The sequence below is a fragment of the Hyla sarda genome, chromosome 3, assembly GCF_029499605.1.
Source record: "Hyla sarda isolate aHylSar1 chromosome 3, aHylSar1.hap1, whole genome shotgun sequence".
NCBI classification, from domain to species: domain Eukaryota; kingdom Metazoa; phylum Chordata; class Amphibia; order Anura; family Hylidae; genus Hyla; species Hyla sarda.
This window is the reverse complement of record NC_079191.1, coordinates 27174976-27192830: the sequence shown is the minus strand read 5'-3', so window position 1 is coordinate 27192830 and position 17855 is coordinate 27174976. Positions and strand designations below refer to the sequence as shown.

The window sequence follows — 17855 nt, the reverse complement described above, 5'->3', positions numbered from 1 at the left end:
ACACACACATACATACATACATACACATAGGCCGGCATTTATCATTGTAGGTGTAAGTGAAGTATTTTTTGACACCTTTTTTTTGTGTGCTGGTGATGTGTAGGAGCACCAAATTTATTAAATGGTCGCAGAGCATTTCATAAATTTTGTGCAGGTCACATTTTCTGAAATTTCTGTCTTCACATACTCCAAAAATCTAAGCTAAGTCTGGGCTGGTGTAGTTTTAGGGACTTTTCAGTGGCTTTGCGCCTTTTTTGCGCCTTTTCACAAGAGATGCACAGTTCATAAAACCCTTTCATATCATGTGTATTGCCAAAATCAGTGGATTGCAACTCAAAATCAGCAGAAATGTGTAAACCAAAAGGTGCAAAAAAGGCGCAAATAAATCCTGCTTGCACCTTTTTGCGCCTTTTTTAGACACAAAAAACATTCTAAAGACAATGATAAATGTCGGCCATTGAGTTTTATATATATATATATATATATATATATATATATATATTTTTTTTTTTTTTTTTAAGGAAACTCTACCATCCACATCTATGGGAAAGCCATTGCACAGATGAAAAGTGACCTTTTAATTCTTTTTTAAAATTAATATATAATATTCTTCATCGTCTGTCCACCTGTTGTGGGTCACAAAGAATGGTTTTGCACATCATAAGGTTCTGCATGTATGGTTTGGTATTAGTCTACCTAGTCTTCTTGATCTTCATATCTTGTAGGAGAAGCCTAGCCCTGACTTGTACTTTAACAATGAAAACCTGACGCTACTTGTGACAGACTTATTTAGTGCTGGGATGGAGACAACCACTACCACGCTGAGATGGGGCCTTTTGCTAATGATGAAATACCCAGAGATCCAAAGTAAGTTTTATGGCTCGTTGATCCCAAACCACTAAGAAAAAGAAAAAAAGAGAGGCAAATCTGAGATGAAGAACCACTACCCCCACCATCATCTCTTTGTTTACATACAAAGGAATTATATACATTACAATTAGAGATGAGTGAATCGAAGTTGACAAACCCGAATTCGTTACGAATTTCATGAAAAATTCGATTTGCAACAAATGCGAATTTTGCCACCATTCGATCGCACGAATGGCTTCATTAAACTTCATTTTACAACGTTCCAGGCTATTGGAGACCTAAAGTGGTGGATCCACGTGTGAGTACATGGGGCAGGGGATTATGGGAGGGCGGGAAACAGCGGCGGGAATGAAGGTAGGCGGGCTGACCCTGAACCACATGTGAGATGCATCCTATCAGTGTTCACTGACCCCTGTGATGTCACAGCCCCTATATAATCGGCGGCCATCTTTCCTCTCTTCATTTCATCTATGCACTCAGATGGAGAGGACGGGACTGTGTGTGTGTGAATAGCTTATACCACAGCGTTACACTGCAACTGCTAGTCACATCAGCATTAGGGAAAGGCAGGAGTGCAGAGTGCTGTGCTGTTACACTGAGAAGGATCATTGATTGCTAAACCTCCTATTCACGTTATTGAGCATTGCAGCAGAGAGGGGCAGATAGCTGTCAGCTGCCTCATACAGATCTCCAAGCTGCCTGAACTTTATCAACCATCTTATCTCCTCATTTTTCAGCGCAATTAAGTATTTTTTTTGCTCCACAAAACTTCTGCTGCTCAGAATTGTGTGACAGAGTGCAATTTAGGGTTTAGTCCCTGGATTTTTTTTTATTGTGGTGCTGCACTGTTGGGTCCTGCTGCTGTTCAGAAATACGTTTCTTTTCTTCAGCGGACTGTAGTGCATTTGTCTGCCCTCATACGTGCATAACACATGACTACATCAAAGCAGTCTACTATTCTGTATATGTAACAAGTTTAGATACAGGGAAAGTCCTGACTCCTGGCAAAAGTAATCACCTGCTGGTATTTTTAAAAAATACTTATTTTTTCTGCGTATACTTGCGCATATTATTGCCCTCATCAGTGCATACCGCATAGGTACATCCAAGTATTGTACTATTTTTTATCTATTAATCTGTCAATTGGCTACATACTGTCAAAGTCCAAACAATAGTATCCACCGGCTGGTGTAATATATGGTTTACTGATGCCGCTGTTGGGCCTGAGTCTGGTAATTTCAAATTTTCTCATAGGTAGCATCCGCTATCCAAAATATTTTTCAAAAATTTCTAAAATTGTGGTGTTTTTTTTTTTGGGGGGGGGGGGGGGATTGTGAAGCCCTGGTGTGTACTCATGCATCAGCCAACTCCAGGCTGTGTCATTCAGGCAATATATGGGTTACTGATGTTGATGTGGGGGCTTGTTGGATTTGGTCCTTCATACCCACACGCTGGGGTCCGGGACACTGAAAGTTTGTTTTAAATTTCAAATCCAAAAATGATGGCGCTGCTGGGCCTGGGCCTGGGAATTTCTAATTTTCTCATAGGTAGCACCCGCTATCCAAAATCTTCGGTTTAAATATAATTAATCTTTTAATCTTGGGGATTGTGAAGGCCTAGTGCCTACTCATGCTGCCAACACCTCCACGCTGTGCCATTCAGTCACTATATGGTCTCCTCATGCTACCAAGACCTCCACGCTGTGTCATTCAGCCACTATATGGTCTACTCATGCTGCCAACACCTCCACGCTGTGTCATTCAGCCACTATATGGTGTCCTCATGCTGCCAACACCTCCACGCTGTGTCATTCAGCCACTATATGTTCTCCTCATGCTGCCAACACCTCCACGCTGTGTCATTCAGCCACTATATGGTCTCCTCATGCTACCAACACCTCCATGCTGTGTCATTCAGCCACTATATGGTCTCCTCATGCTGCCAACACCTCCACGCTGTGTCATTCAGCCACTATATGGTCTTCTCATGCTACCAACACCTCCATGCTGTGTCATTCAGCCACTATATGGTCTCCTCATGCTACCAACACCTCCACACTGTGTCATTCAGTCACTATATGGTCTTCTCATGCTACCAACACCTCCATGCTGTGTCATTCAGCCACTATATGGTCTCCTCATGCTACCAACACCTCCACACTGTGTCATTCAGTCACTATATGGTGTCCTCATGCTACCAACACCTCCATGCTGTGTCATTCAGTCACTATATGGTGTCCTCATGCTACCAACACCTCCACGCTGTCATTCAGTCACTATATGGTGTCCTCATGCTACCAACACCTCCACGCTGTGTCATTCAGTCACTATATGGTGTCCTCATGCTACCAACACCTCCACGCTGTGTCATTCAGTCACTATATGGTGTCCTCATGCTGCCAACACCTCCATGCTGTGTCATTCAGCCACTATATGGTCTCCTCATGCTACCAACACCTCCACGCTGTGTCATTCAGTCACTATATGGTCTCCTGGCACTGATGCCACCACCAGGCTCTGTCATTGTGCTGCTGTGCGGCAGTGATTCTAAAAGCGATGCTGGTAATCTGCATGTTATTCTGAATAACAGTATTATTTCACTAACCCAGCACACTCCATATGCATTTAAGAACACAGCAAAGTGTTCTATACCCCTATAGAGGCTGTATGTAGGCTAGAAATAGCCTTTTTTAATATAGATTCAACGCAAAAAAAATAGTATCGAAAAAAACTTTTTCGTAAAATTCGGCGAATCGGCCAAATCGAATTTTTGAAAAGTTCGTTCATCTCTAATTACAATGCTTTGCATACTATTTCTTGGAATCTCTCAATTTACAATATTTCGAGCCAAATCTATTTACCGACAGACCAATAGGGCCACAGGAAATTCATAGTGTGCAATTTCTTTCACACAATAGCTTAGCTCAGTGGCTTACTATGGGCAGCATGGTGTTTCAGTGACTAGTACTGTTGCCTTCCAGTGCTGGGGTCCTAGGTTCAAATCCCACCAATGACAACATCTGTAATGAGTTTGTATGTTCTCCCTGTTTGTGTAGATTTCCTCAGGGTACTCCAGTTTCCTCCCACTCTCCAAAAACATACTGATCAATTAAAAGGTACACCGTTGTGGAAACTGTGTGTGCTATACAAATAAAGAATTATTATTATACATAGAGCTGCCTGTATTCTGATCATAAAGTGGCAGGCAGTGATCAGCTACTCTACTGAGCTCTTCATAAAGAAATGTAGATTCTTAATTTTCCTTGTGGCTCGATATATTCTGAGATAAGGGATGATTAGCTTTAAAAAAAAATAAAAAAAAAGCTGATTTTGCTTATTATTTTATACAGAATATAAAAAAGAACCACAATAAAAAATAAAACAACATATACAAAATACATAAAAATATTTGTTCATGACAGGTCAAGAATATCATTGCTATGACTTTATGTATCCACCCTTTCTTTCATGGCAGAAAATGTTCAAAATGAGATAGAAAAGGTTATCGGGTCGGCTGTGCCTCTGGTTAAACATCGTAAGGAAATGCCCTATACTGATGCCGTCATCCATGAGATCCAGAGGTTTGCAAACATTCTCCCGGCTAACATTCCACATGCTACCACTCAAGACGTTGTTTTTAGAGGCTACTTCCTTCCAAAAGTAAGTGGTACATTTCTGAAATTTTTTGTGTTTTTTGGGTTGTCCAGTGGGGTACATAGGAGGAAAAAAGGCCCATGGCACAAGTAAAATGGCCTTATTATGTGGTGCTTGTTGGTGTCACCACCTCTTTTCCTCTTGAAGGGGTATTGCGGCCATAGACATCTTATCTCCCATCCAAAGGATAGGGGACATCCCTGCGATCTCCGTGCAGCATCCGCATTCTGTGCCCGGCTGCTGCTCTAATCTTGGAAACCTCTGAATTTCCGGGACTGGAAACGTGGCGTCATGCTCCCCCCTTTCATGTCTAAGGGAAGGGGCTTGATGGCCATAATACCCCTTTAACCTCTTAAGGACAGAGGGCGTACCTGTACGCCCTGCCCCCGCTCCCCTGCTATGACGCGGTGTCACAAGCTAAACCCGCGTTGTAGCGGGGTGGTCCCGGCAGCTATCAACGGCCGTGACCCTTGTCTAATGACGTACATCCCTGATCGTGGTGATGTCCGCCATTAACCCTTTAGAGGAAATGATCAAAGTTGACCGCCACGTCTAAAATGAAAAAGAAAAAGCATTCCCGGCAGCTCAGTCGGGCTGATCAGGATCACCGCAGTGAGACCGCTGTGTCCCGATCAGCTTAAAGGACAGTGGGAGGGTCCTTACCTGCCTCCTCGTCATCCGATCTCTTCGGGCGCAGATAACACTGATCAATGCTTTTCTATGGCATAGCATTGAACAGTGTATGCAATCAAAAGATTGCATGTAATGGGGACTAAAAAATTGTGTCAAAAAGGTAAAAAAAAAAAAAGTTAATAAATGTGAATTAACCCCTTCCATACTAAAAGTTTAAATCACCCCCCTTTTCCCAAATTCCACATAAAAAATACGTAAACATAAAAATAAAACAGAAAGAAGAAAGAACGGGGCACTCACGGTACTTGATTCAATGCAGGCTTCTTCATATGTGGTATTACGGAGTGTGTAAATGTCCGTTAATTAAACTGCACAGTCAATGGCATATATTTAAAAAAAAAATCCAAAGTACAAAATTGCGTATTTTTGTTAATTTAGTTTACCCAAAAAATGTATAAAAAGTGATCAAAATACCCATCAAAACAAAAACGGTACCGATAAAAACTACAGACCCCGGCGCAAAAAATTAACCTTCATATAGCCCTGTATGCGGGAAAATCTAAAAGTTATAGGTCAATAGATAACAATTTTAACCTCTTAACCCCTTAACGACCACGGATGTATATTAACATCCGTGGCCGGCTCCGTGATATAACATAGGGTCACGCGGTGACCCCGCGTTATATTGGGTCGTCCCGGCATGTAACTGATGCCAGGACCCAGGGCTAATAGCGTGCAGCAGCGATCGCGGTGCCGTGCGCTATTAACCCTTTAGACGCGGCGTTGACCGAAAGTAAAAGCTCCCCGGCTGCTCAGTGGGGCTGAACGGGACCAGTGCAGTGAAAATGACCCCGAGTCATATCGGGTCGGTCCCGACATGTAACTGAAGCCAGGACCCGGGGGTTAATAGCGTGGGGCAGCGATCGTGGTGCCGCGTGCAATTAACCCTTTAGAAACGGCGTTAAAAGTTGAACTCCGCGTCTAAAACGAAAGTAAAAGCTTCACGGCTGCTCAGTGGGGCTGATCAGGACCAGCGCAGTGAAAATGCGGTGTCCCCATCAGCTAGGACGTGAGCGGAGGGTCACTCAACTTCCTCCGGTGCTGGGGCAATCGACCTACGGCTTTGCAGTGAACAGTGCTGGCAATCAGTGTATGCAATGGGAGCTATAACATTGCAAAAAAAAAAGTGTAAAAAAAAAAGTTAATAAATGTGATTTAAAGGGGTACTCCGGTGCTAAGACATCTTATCCCCTATCCAAAGGATAAGGGATAAGATGCCTGATCGAGGGGGTCCCGCGGGAGCACCAAGTTATAATCAGTCCCTGGAGCGTGTTCGCTCCGGGTGTGATTACTGGCGATCACGGGGGCTGGAGCATTGTGACGTCACGGCCCCGTCCCCGTGTGACATCATGCTCCGCCCCCTCAATGCAAGCCTACGGGTCGGGCCCGGCCTGGCCCGGCCGGGACCCATGGCTAATAGTGTGTGGCACTGATCACGCTATTAACCCTTTAGAATCGGCATTCAAAGTTGATCGCCGCGTCTAAAGTGAAAGTAAACTACCCCGGGCTAGCTCACCTAGCTGTTCGGGACAGCCGCAGTGAAATCGCGGTGTCCCGTAAAGCTGTAGGAAAGCCGGAGGGTCCCTTACCTTGCCTCCTGGTGTCCGATCGCCGAATGACTGCTCAGTGCCTGAGACCCAGGCATGAGCAGTCAAGCGGCAGAATCATCGATCAATGGTTTCCTATGAGAAACCATTGATCAATGTAAAAGATCAGTGTGTGCAGTATTATAGTCCCCTATGGGAGCTATAACACTGCAAAAAAAATAATAATAAATAAAAAAAGGTAAGATCATTTAACCCCTTCCCTAATAAAAGTTTTAATCACCCCCCTTTTCCCATTAAAATATAAAAAAAAAACCAGTGTAAATAAAAATAAACATATGTGGTATCGCCTGGCTGAATTATAAAAATATATCGTTAATTTAACTGCACGGTCAATGGTGTACGCGCAAAAAAATTCAAAAGTCCAAAATTGCATATTTTTGATCAATAAGTCCAATCAATACAAAAATGGTACCACTAAAAACTTCAGATCACAGCGCAAAAAATGAACCCTCATACCGCCCCATACGCGGAAAAATAAAAAAGTTATAGGGGTCAGAAGATGACAATTTTAACTGATAAATTTTCCTGCATGTAGTTATGATTTTTTCCAGAAGTACGACAAAATCAAACCTACATAAGTAGGGGATCGTTTTAATCGTATGGACCTACAGAATAAAGATAAGGTGCACTGCGTAGAAATGGAAGCCACTAAAAATTACAAAATGACGTCTTCTTTTTTTTTAAAATTTTCTCATAAACAATTTTTTTTTCGGTTTTGCCATAGATTTTGTGGTGAAATGACTGATATCATTACAAAGTAAAATCAGTAGTGCATAAAACAAGCCCTCATATAGATCTGTAGGTGGTAAACTGAGAGCGTTATGATTTTTAGAAGGTGAGAAGGAAAAAAGGAAAATGCAAAAATGGAAAAACCCTGAGTCCTTAAAGGGTTAAAGGGCTTCCTTAAATACTCTTCTATGATCTTTCTTTTCAGGGGACACATGTTATTCCACTACTTACATCAGTACTACAGGACAAGAAATACTTTGAGAGACCAGAAGAATTTTACCCACAACATTTTTTGGATACCAAAGGAAATTTTGTAAAGAATGAGGCATTCATACCATTCTCACTTGGTAAGCACATCTAACAAAACAGAAAAGCTGAAAATCCCACCTAAGGGTACGTTCAGACAAGCGGATTTTCGGTGCGTATTTCGCTGCTGAAGGACCTCTGTATGCTGCCTTTACATGTGCCTGCTCGGAGCGGCAATACGCTGCTACGTGCAGACACACTGAAGCAATGTGCGATTCGCCGATGACTCGCACATCACAGTGTGTCTGCTCGTAGCGGCGTATTGCCGCTCCGAGCAGGCACATGTAAAGGCAGCATACAGAGGTCCTTCAGCGGTGGATCCGCAGCGAAATACGCACTGAAAATCCGCTTGTCTTAACGTACCCTAACCTTAACGTACCCTGCTCGTCTTCTGCTATGTCCCATGAGTTGGTGGTGGTAAATGTGAATTTTAAGTATATTAAAGGGGTTTACTAGGATATTACATTGATATCATAGTCTTAGGATGGGCCATCAATACCTCACTGGCGTTGGTCTGACTCCTGGGTCTCCTGGAGATCAGCAGCATGAAGAGGAACATTCTGTTGGTCAATAAGTGTCCAATATATATACAGGCGTTTCTCAGATCAATAGTCTCTGAACAAGGTTTCTTGCCCTCATTTAGTTGTAGTTGATTTTCTATAGCCTCATTTAGCAGAGAAAGACAAGGTAGGAGGCACCGTTCAGGCATGTGCTTGAATAAATCAATTGAATACCTGGGAAATAGTTCCGTGAGAAGCCAGCACTACTAAAACATTGCCTGGGGTGGTGCGCGTGGTGCAAGGATATAAAATTAAACAAGTACAGTGACCCCCCGACCTACGATGGCCCCGACCTACGATAATTTCAACATGCGATGGCCTATCAGAGGCCATCGCATGTTGAAGGCAGCATCAACATACAATGCTTTTGTATGTCGGAGCCAACGCATAAACGGCTATCCGGCAGCGCTGACTCCTTCAGCTGCCGTCGAATAGCCTTTTACGGTGCCCAGTGTGCTCCGATGATGGTCTCCTACCTGTCCTCGGGGCTCCGGAGCTCCTCTTTGGGATTCCCTGCATCGCCGGCGCTCTCCATCACGTCGCCGCGCATGCCGTCCCGTCATCCAATAGGAGCGGCGTGCGTAGTGACGGGAAGGCGGCAACGTGAGAGCGACGATCCCGGGGAAGCAGAGATGTCCGGAGCATCGGGGACACCACGGGGACGCGGCGACAGGATGACGAGCGGTGACGGTCCGGAGTGGCGGGTACAGGCGAGTACAACTTCCTATACTTTACATTGCACGGATCCCTCAGCATACGATGGTTTCAACTAACAATGGTCCATTTGGAACGGATTACCATCGTATGTTGAGGGACCAATGTATAAGATACACAGGTAATAAAGGAATGAATCCTGCACTCACCACAGTCCACCGCTTCTGTAGAAGGGGCATCATGGAGAGAACGGGGCTATAGATGGGGGCTCAGCTGAGCCCCCGTCTATAGCTCCGTTCTCTCCATGATGCCTCTTCTACAGGAGTGGTGGACTACGGTGAGTGCAGGATTCATTCCTTTATTACCTGTGTAGTTGATTTTCTGTATGCCAACAGATTTGTTGAAGAGGTGATAGGTTTCCTGGGATCTACCAACCATGAAGGCATCATGAAAGAATGATGTAAACTGTAGAAGGTGATATATCCTAGGATATAGTCAGATGACTGCCACCAAGATGTGTAGACTTCCAAAAGGCAGAAAAAGCTGGAGCACTCACCATGGACCTCTTGCTGTAAACTTTATTTCATTACGGATATTTGCTTGGGTGACCGCCACTGCAGTCGATTGGTACTGTAAGTAACCTATACAGGCTCCACCGCCGCAGGATCGAACATACATGGGATCTTTTTGTTGTGGCTCTGTATCCTTGGGGCCATTAAGGTTTAAACTCATTGTATATATATTTTTACTTGCATCACTATCTGCTATTATGTATGAGGAGTGTGTTGCTACACCATTATCTGTTATTATGCATGATTAGTGGTGTAACCCTAGTGGTTGATTAGCAATGGTTGTGTATCCCATGCTGTGTAACTGGTCACACTACTTTATAAATCTGTATATCTGGTCAGCCCCTGAGGAACCCACCTTATGTTGCTGAAATGCGTTGGGTCGCACCACAACACGGGTTTTATACATCCTAGGGATTTCTAGGGTTAGTCCAAGGGGTAGCTCGGGCAGGGGTCACCCTTTTTAGGGCAAGTGCCCCTACGGTTCCTGTGCGAGTAGGGGTGCAAGTTACCCGAGAGTTTGTGAGTAATTTATGACTATACCTACTGCCCACTATCCTTGGTCATTTATCTATCACCCAGGCAGCAGGTTGGTTATTATATTTAGAGTTCCGATCTGCCCTTGTTCCCTACTGGCGTAAATATAGTGGTGGCCTGGTTGTATATACTTTGTTTGTAGGGGTTTTTTAGATTTTAACTGTCTCCATTAAAAGTTATGTTTTTATAAGTAGGTACCTTGCTGTGAATTGCCATTATGGATATACAAAAGACACCCAATGTACTAAGCAGAGCAGGAACAGCAGGAGCGTTCACCCGAGCGACCTGCGTCGCTCGGGTGAACGCTCCTGCTGTTCCTGCTCTGCTTAGTACATTGGGTGTCTTTTGTATATCCATGAAGATGGAATACATTTTACAGCAAGAAGTCCATGGTGAGTGCTCCAGCTTTTTCCGCCTTTTGAAAGTCTTCCCAACGTGTTTCAGCCACATAAGGTGGGTTCCTCAGGGGCTGACCAGATATACAGATTTAGAATGTACAAAACAACAGTAACATGACCAGTTACACAGCATGGGATACACAACCAATGCTAATCAACCACTAGGGTTACACCACTAATCATGAATAATAACAGATAATGGTGTAGCAACACACTCCTCATACATAATAGCAGATAGTGATGCAAGTAAAAAAAAAAAATATATATATATATATATATATATATATATATACAGTGAGTATAAACCTCAATGGCCACAAGGATACAGAGCTGCAACAAAAAGATCACATGTATATTAGATCCTGTGGAGGTGGAGCCTGTATAGGTTACTTACAGTACCAATCGTCCGCAGTGGCGGTCACCCAAGAAAGTATCCATAATGTAATAAAGTTTACAGCAAGAAGTCCATGGTGAGTGCTCCAGCTTTTTCTGCCTTTTTGAAGTCTACACATCTCGGTGGCAGTCATCTGACTATATCCTAGTATATATCACCATCTGCACCTTCTACAGTCTACATGATTATTCGTTTCATACTATTAAGCACCATAAGGTCAGCTGATCTGCCTTTCCCAGTGTAGCTGTATATGCCCCACTGTGAACCTGTGGTTAGTGGGGGGCAGTCTCGGGTGCTTTCTAATTGTGGAACTGTTTTTACTACAAAGATGGTTCCGATGTAATGCTCCCTTCTTCATGTAAAGAATGTTTATGACATTTTGGTAGAACCTTTGAGGTTTCTCTCCACCCAGTTTAAGGTACACTGCCTTAAAGGGGTACTCCACTGGAAAAAAAATTTTTATTAAAACCAACTGGTGCCAGAAAGTTAAACAGATTTGTAAATTATGTATGGAGTAGGAAACGTCAGCTCACCCAATCCTTTCGCACAGCAAAGAGAACCTCCAACAGTGATATAGAACAGCAGAAGCCAGAGATAAAATGAACATCACCTTTATTTTCATCCAGATTAAAACATCGACATGGATTCATCTCAAACAACAATGATAGTAGAAGAAAACTCAGAAAACGTCCTGCATGACGCGTTTCAGGTCATGTGATCCTTCATCAGATATATCTGATGAAGGATCACATGACCTGAAACGTGTCATGCTGGACAAATCCATGTCGATGTTTTAATCTGGATGAAAATAAAAGGTGAAGTTAATTTTATCGCTGGCTTCTGCTGTTCTATATCAGATTTGTAATTACTTCTATTTAAAAATCTTAATCCTTCCAGGACTTATCAATGCTCCACAGGAAGTTCTTTTCTTTTTGAATTTCCTTTCTGTCTGACCACAGAACTCTCTGCTGACACCTCTGTCCATTTTTAAGAACTGTCCGGAGCAGGATAGGTTTGCTAAGGGGATTTGCTTCAACTGGACAGTTCCTAAAATGGACAGAGGTGTCAGCAGAGAGCACTGTGGTCAGACAGAAAGGAAATTAAAAAAGAAAAGAACTTACAGCAGCTGATAAGTACTGGAAGGGTTAAGATTTTTAAATAGAAGTAATTTACAAATCTGTTCTGGTACTAGCTGATTAATTTTTTTTTCTGTGGAGTACCCCTTTAATATCTTTACCCAGAAGACCATGTAGCTCAAACTTGTGTATTAAATGCTATACCCTTCCTCATTAGGTAAAAGAAGTTGTGCTGGGGAGAGTCTGGCTAAAACAGAGCTCTTTCTGTTCTTCACGACCCTGCTACAAAAGTTCACGTTCAAAGCCCCTCCTGGTGAAAAGCTTCAGCTAATCCCAGCGGTTGGGTTGACGACACCTCCAGTAAATTACAGAATTTGTGCTCTTCCCCGCAACTAATTCACAACAAAAAGGTGTAAGGATAAAAATTCTGGATGCGTCCCGAATCTACTACCAGCATCGAAACAAGATTGGAGGAGAACACTGGGCTAAAATGTACCAAAATGCACCAATCACGTCATATAGTTCGTAGCTAACGTAAGATGACCATATATGTTATACAATTGTTAGTGGATCCTGCCAACATAGAGGAGCATTTAAAGGGGTACACCGGCCCTGAGACATCTTATCCCCTATCCAAAGCATAGGGGATAAGGTGTCTGACCGTGGAGGTCCTGCCACTGGGGACCCCTGCAATCTTGCATTTGGTACCCACCTCTTTGAGCTGCATGCCGCGCTGCCAGCTCACAAACTGCCAGGTGCCCACCACGGGGCCGGAGTATCGTGATGTCACGACTCCGCCCCGTGTTACGTCACGCCCCGCCCCCGCTATGCAAGTCTATGGGAGGGGGCGTCACGCCCCCTCCCATAGACTTGCATAGCGGGGGCCGGGCTTGATGTCACCCCCTCCCATAGACTTGCATAGCAGGGGCGGGGCTTGATGTCACACAGGGGCGGAGTCGTGACGTCACGATATTCCGGCCCCATGGTGGGCACCTGTCAGTTTGGTGGGTGCCAGTTTGGTGGGTGCCAAATGCAAGATTGCTGGGGTCCCTAGCGGCGGGACCCCCGCGGTCAGACATCTTATCCCCTATCCTTTGGATAGGGGATAAGATGTCTTAGGGCTGGCGTACCCCTTTAACAATGTAATGTGTATGGGGGCTGCTCAATTTTTGCCAAAGAAAACAAGGAATGGGCAGATTGAGATTTATCAAGCCAAATCCCGAACCAGGGCTAAGGTGTCTGGCAGGGGTCGTTCCGCTTTCGGCTGGCATTAAAATAGTAAACCAACGGATTTCTCTTGGTAAAGGAGTTCTCCCCAAGATTAAAAGTTATAATTCATCCCCAGATAAGGTGAACCTTATCTCATTGGAACGAGTCTTAAACTTAGCCCAACTGATTATAAGAATTGAGGTACCTTGTCCCCAAAGTGAATAGAATAGCAGTATGCATGCTCGTCTCCTCCCTCTTCACTCTCTATGGGACTTCTGAAGATCACCAATCACCAAGCATGCACAATGCCGCTCAATTCACTCAAGGGACCTTTATTCTCATGATCTTAAAGGGGTACTCCGGTGGAAAAAAAAAATTTTTTAAATTAACTGGTGCCAGAAAGTTAAACAGATTTGTAAGTTACTTCAATTTAAAAATCGTAATCCTTCCAGTACTTATCAGCTGCTGTATGCTCCACAGGATGTTCTATTCTTTTTTAATTTCTTTTCTGTCTGACCGCAGTGCTCTCTGCTGACACCTCTGTCTGAGTCAGGAACTGTCCAGAGCAGGAGAGGTTTGCTATGGGGATTTGCTCCTACTCTGGACAGTTCCTGACATGGACAGAGGTGTCAGCAGAGAGCACTGTGGTCAGACAGAAAGATAATTTAAAAAGAAAAGAACTTCCTCTGCAGCATACAGCTTCTAATAAGTACTGTAAGGTTTAAGATTTTTTAATAGAAGTAATTTACAAATCTGTTTAACTCTCTGGCACCAGTTGATTTGAAAAGAAAATGTTTTCCACCGGAGTACCCCTTCAATATAGCCCCTTTAATAACACATATAGATTAGACAAAAAAGTTGTAATTCTAGGTGTTGCTGCTGAGAGTATTGGGTAAGCCAATTATCAAATGTAACCATTCGATTATTCAAAAGTTTCCACGACTAAAGGGAGCTTACTGCATATGGAACCGATCACCAGTGTCTATACAAATCCATATGGAATAAGCTCCTAAGTCACTTCAAAGTGGTGACAGCAGGAAGCAGAACGTTGTCGCGTTTCTCCATGATTGTGTGAAACGAAGATGTATTTATTAGTTAAAACCAAGATGTTATACATCCATTTTTTGGGAGTTTCTATGAATTCTATAGAGAAACCTATGAAAGAAACTTAGAGCATGCCTTTGGCTGGGTTCACACCACATTTTTCAAAATACGGTAACCGTATACGGTTTTACGCGAAAAAACGTATACGACCGTATCCGAAACCGTATGCATAGAGAATGCATTGTAAACCGTATTCCAAATGTTGTGTACGGTTGCATCCGTTTTGCCTCGGATACAGTTTTGCCAATTTTTCAACCGTAGGCAAAAACGCTGTCGACCACGTTTTTTTTTGCCTCCGGTTGGAAAACCGTATGCGAACCGTATGCGGTTCTTTTAACATTGTTGTCTATGAGAACCGTACACAGAATTTCAGAATACGGTTGCACACGGTTTTTCTAATCCGTTTTTGGAGTTGACACATGCGCAGATTGGAATTTCAATAGAACAATAGTAACTTTATTAAATTGCTGGAAAACTAATTCCAACAAAATAGCAAAACCGTTGGCAAAAACTGATGCAAACGGATAGAACCGTACGGGGAAAAAAACTTATACGTTTTAATTTGGAGTCATACGGTTGTATAAGGTTGCATATGGTTTTTGCCATACGTTTTTTAGCGGAAAACCATATACAGTAACCGTATTTGAAAAACGTGGTGTGAACCCAGCCTTAAAGGGGTACTTCACAGGAAAACATTTTATTTTTAATCAACTGGTGCCAGAAAGTTAAACAGAGTTCTAAAGTACTTCTATTAAAAAATCCCAATCCTTACAGTACTTTTTAGATGATGTATACTAAAGAGGAAGTTCTTTTCTTTTTGAATTTCCTTTCTGTCTGACCACAGTGCTCTCTGCTGACACCTCTGTCCATGTTAGAAACTGTCCAGAGCAGGAGAGGTTTGCTATGGGGATTTTCTCCTACTCTAGACAATTCCTAAAATGGACAGCGGTGTCAGAAGAGAGCACTGTGGTCAGACAGAAAGGAAATTCAAAAAAAGAAAAGAACTGCCTCTGTAGTATACAGCAGCTGATAAGTACTGGAAGGATTGGAATTTTTTTTACTAGAAGTAAATTTACAAATCTGTTTAACTTTCTGGCACCAGTTGATTTAAAAAAATAAAAAAAAATTCCACCAGAGTACCCCTTTAAGATCATGAGAATAAAGGTCCCTTGAGTGAATTGAGGGGTACTCCACTGGAAAAAAATGTTTTCCAGTGGAGTACCCCTTTAAAAAAAAAAAAAAAAAGCTAGAGACCCTAAAAAACACTAAACCAAAACACATTGTAGCACATTTTATATTGCACTATAGATTTTAAAATTTTCATCTGGCCACATAAAAAACTCAATAAAAACTCCAAGGCAATTCAACTAATCCTTTTTACATTTGCTATACATGTTTGTTTACCAATTTTATCTCATATGGAAAATAAAAAAAATTATAAAATTTAGTTATTGTAACAGTGCATATAACGTAACACCCCAATGGGGGGGGGGGGGTCCTGCTGTGTTACCTACTGGTTTGACTTTGGGCGAAACTAAGGATCAGATTCTAAGAATCCTCAAGGTTTTCACCCTTTTTCTCACTTCAGGACTTAGAAGCTGGGCTTTGCTGCTAGAGGATGCCAGGTTGCTTCCACAAAAGTGGTCCTGATATAGGTAACATGCCAGGCACCCAGGATTTAAAGTGGTATTCCAGGAAAAACCTTTTTTTTTTTTTTTTTTTTTATATTAACCCCTTAAGGACCGGGGGGGTTTTCCGTTTTTGCATTTTCGTTTTTTGCTCCTTGCCTTTAAAAAATCATAACTCTTTCAATTTTGCACCTAAAAATCCATATGATGGCTTATTTTTTGCGCCACCAATTCTACTTTGTAATGACGTTAGTCATTTTGCCCAAAAATCTACGGTGAAACGGAAAAAAAAATCATTGTGCGACAAAATTGAAAAAAAAACGCTGTTTTGTAACTTTTGGGGGCTTCCGTTTCTACGTAGTACATTTTTCAGTAAAAATGACACCTTATCTTTATTCTGTAGATCCATACGATTAAAATGATCCCCTACTTATATAGGTTTGATTTTGTCGGACTTCTGGAAAAAATCATAACTACATGCAGGAAAATTAATACGTTTAAAATTGTCCTCTTCTGACCCCTATAACTTTTTTATTTTTCCGTGTATGGGGCGGTATGAGGGCTCATTTTTTGCGCCGTGATCTGAAGTTTTTCACGGTACCATTTTTGCATTGATAGGACTTATTGATTCCTTTTTAAATGATATAAAAAGTGACCAAAAATGCACTATTTCGGACTTTGGAATTTTTTTGCGCGCACGCCATTGACCGAGCGGTATAATTAATGATATATTTTTATAATTCGGACATTTCCGCACGCGGTGATACCATATATGTTTATTTTTATTTACACTGTGGTTTTTTTTTTTATGGGAAAAGGGGGTGATTCAAACTTTTAATAGGGAAGGAGTTAAATGATGTTTATTCACTTTTTTTTTGCACTTTTTTTTTGCAGTGTTATAGCTCCCATAGGGACCTATAACACTGCACACACTGATCATTGTTATCCCATAGGGACCTATAACACTGCACACACTGATCTTTATCATTGATCACTGGTTTCTCATAGGAAACCAGTGATCGACGATTCTGCCGCATGACTGCTCATGCCTGGATCTCAGTCACTGAGCAGTCATTCGGCGATCGGACAGCGAGGAGGCAGGTAGGGGCCCTCCGGCTGTCCTGTAAGCTGTTCGGGATGCGATTTCGCCGCGGCTATCCCGAACAGCCCACTGAGTTAACCGGCAGCTTAAAGGGTTAATAGCGCGCAGCGCCGCGATCGGCGCTGCACGCTATTAGCGGCGGGTCCCGGCTTCACTATGACGCCGGGCCCGCTGTGATATGATGCGGGGTTACCGTGTAACCCCGCGTTATATCAGGAGAGCAGATCCAAGAACGTACCGGTACGTCTTTGGTCCTTAAGGGGTTAACTGGCTCCAGAAAGTTAAACAGATTTGTAAATGACTTCTATTTAAAAACAAAATCTTAATCCTTTCAATGATTATCAGCTGCTGAAGTTGAGTTGTTGTTTTCTGTCTGGCAACAGTGCTCTCTGCTGACATATCTGCTTGTCTCAGGAACTGCACAGAGTAGAAGAGGTTTGCTATGGGGATTTGCTTCTAAACTGGGCGGTTCCCGAGACAGGTATCATCAGGGAGCACTTAGACAGAAAAGAACAACTCAACTTCAGCAGCTCATATCTACTGAAAGGATTAAGATTTTTTTAATAGAAGTAATTTACAAATCTGTTTAACTTTCTGGAGCCAGTTGATATATATATATATATATATATATATATATATATATATATATAAAGTTTTTTCCTGGATAACCCCTTTAAGCAGCGGTGAGGCTGATGCAATTGGTCAGCAGCATGGCGGTAACAGCAAGAGACACAGCACAGTTAAAGGGGTACCCCGCTGCTCAGCG

General features: G+C 42.6%; 1 protein-coding gene across 1 annotated transcript in view; it reads left to right on the top strand.

The window, feature by feature from the left end:
• Window positions 1-12513, top strand: part of LOC130360954 (uncharacterized) — a 102961-nt gene extending 90448 nt beyond the window's left edge. The window contains exons 18-21 of the mRNA XM_056563510.1: window positions 726-867; window positions 4345-4529; window positions 7758-7899; window positions 12264-12513. Coding sequence (XP_056419485.1) covers window positions 726-867; window positions 4345-4529; window positions 7758-7899; window positions 12264-12442 — 648 coding nt within the window. The 3' untranslated portion in view covers window positions 12443-12513. The remainder of the gene's footprint in view (window positions 1-725; window positions 868-4344; window positions 4530-7757; window positions 7900-12263) is intronic.
• The last annotated feature ends 5342 nt before the right edge of the window (window positions 12514-17855 follow it).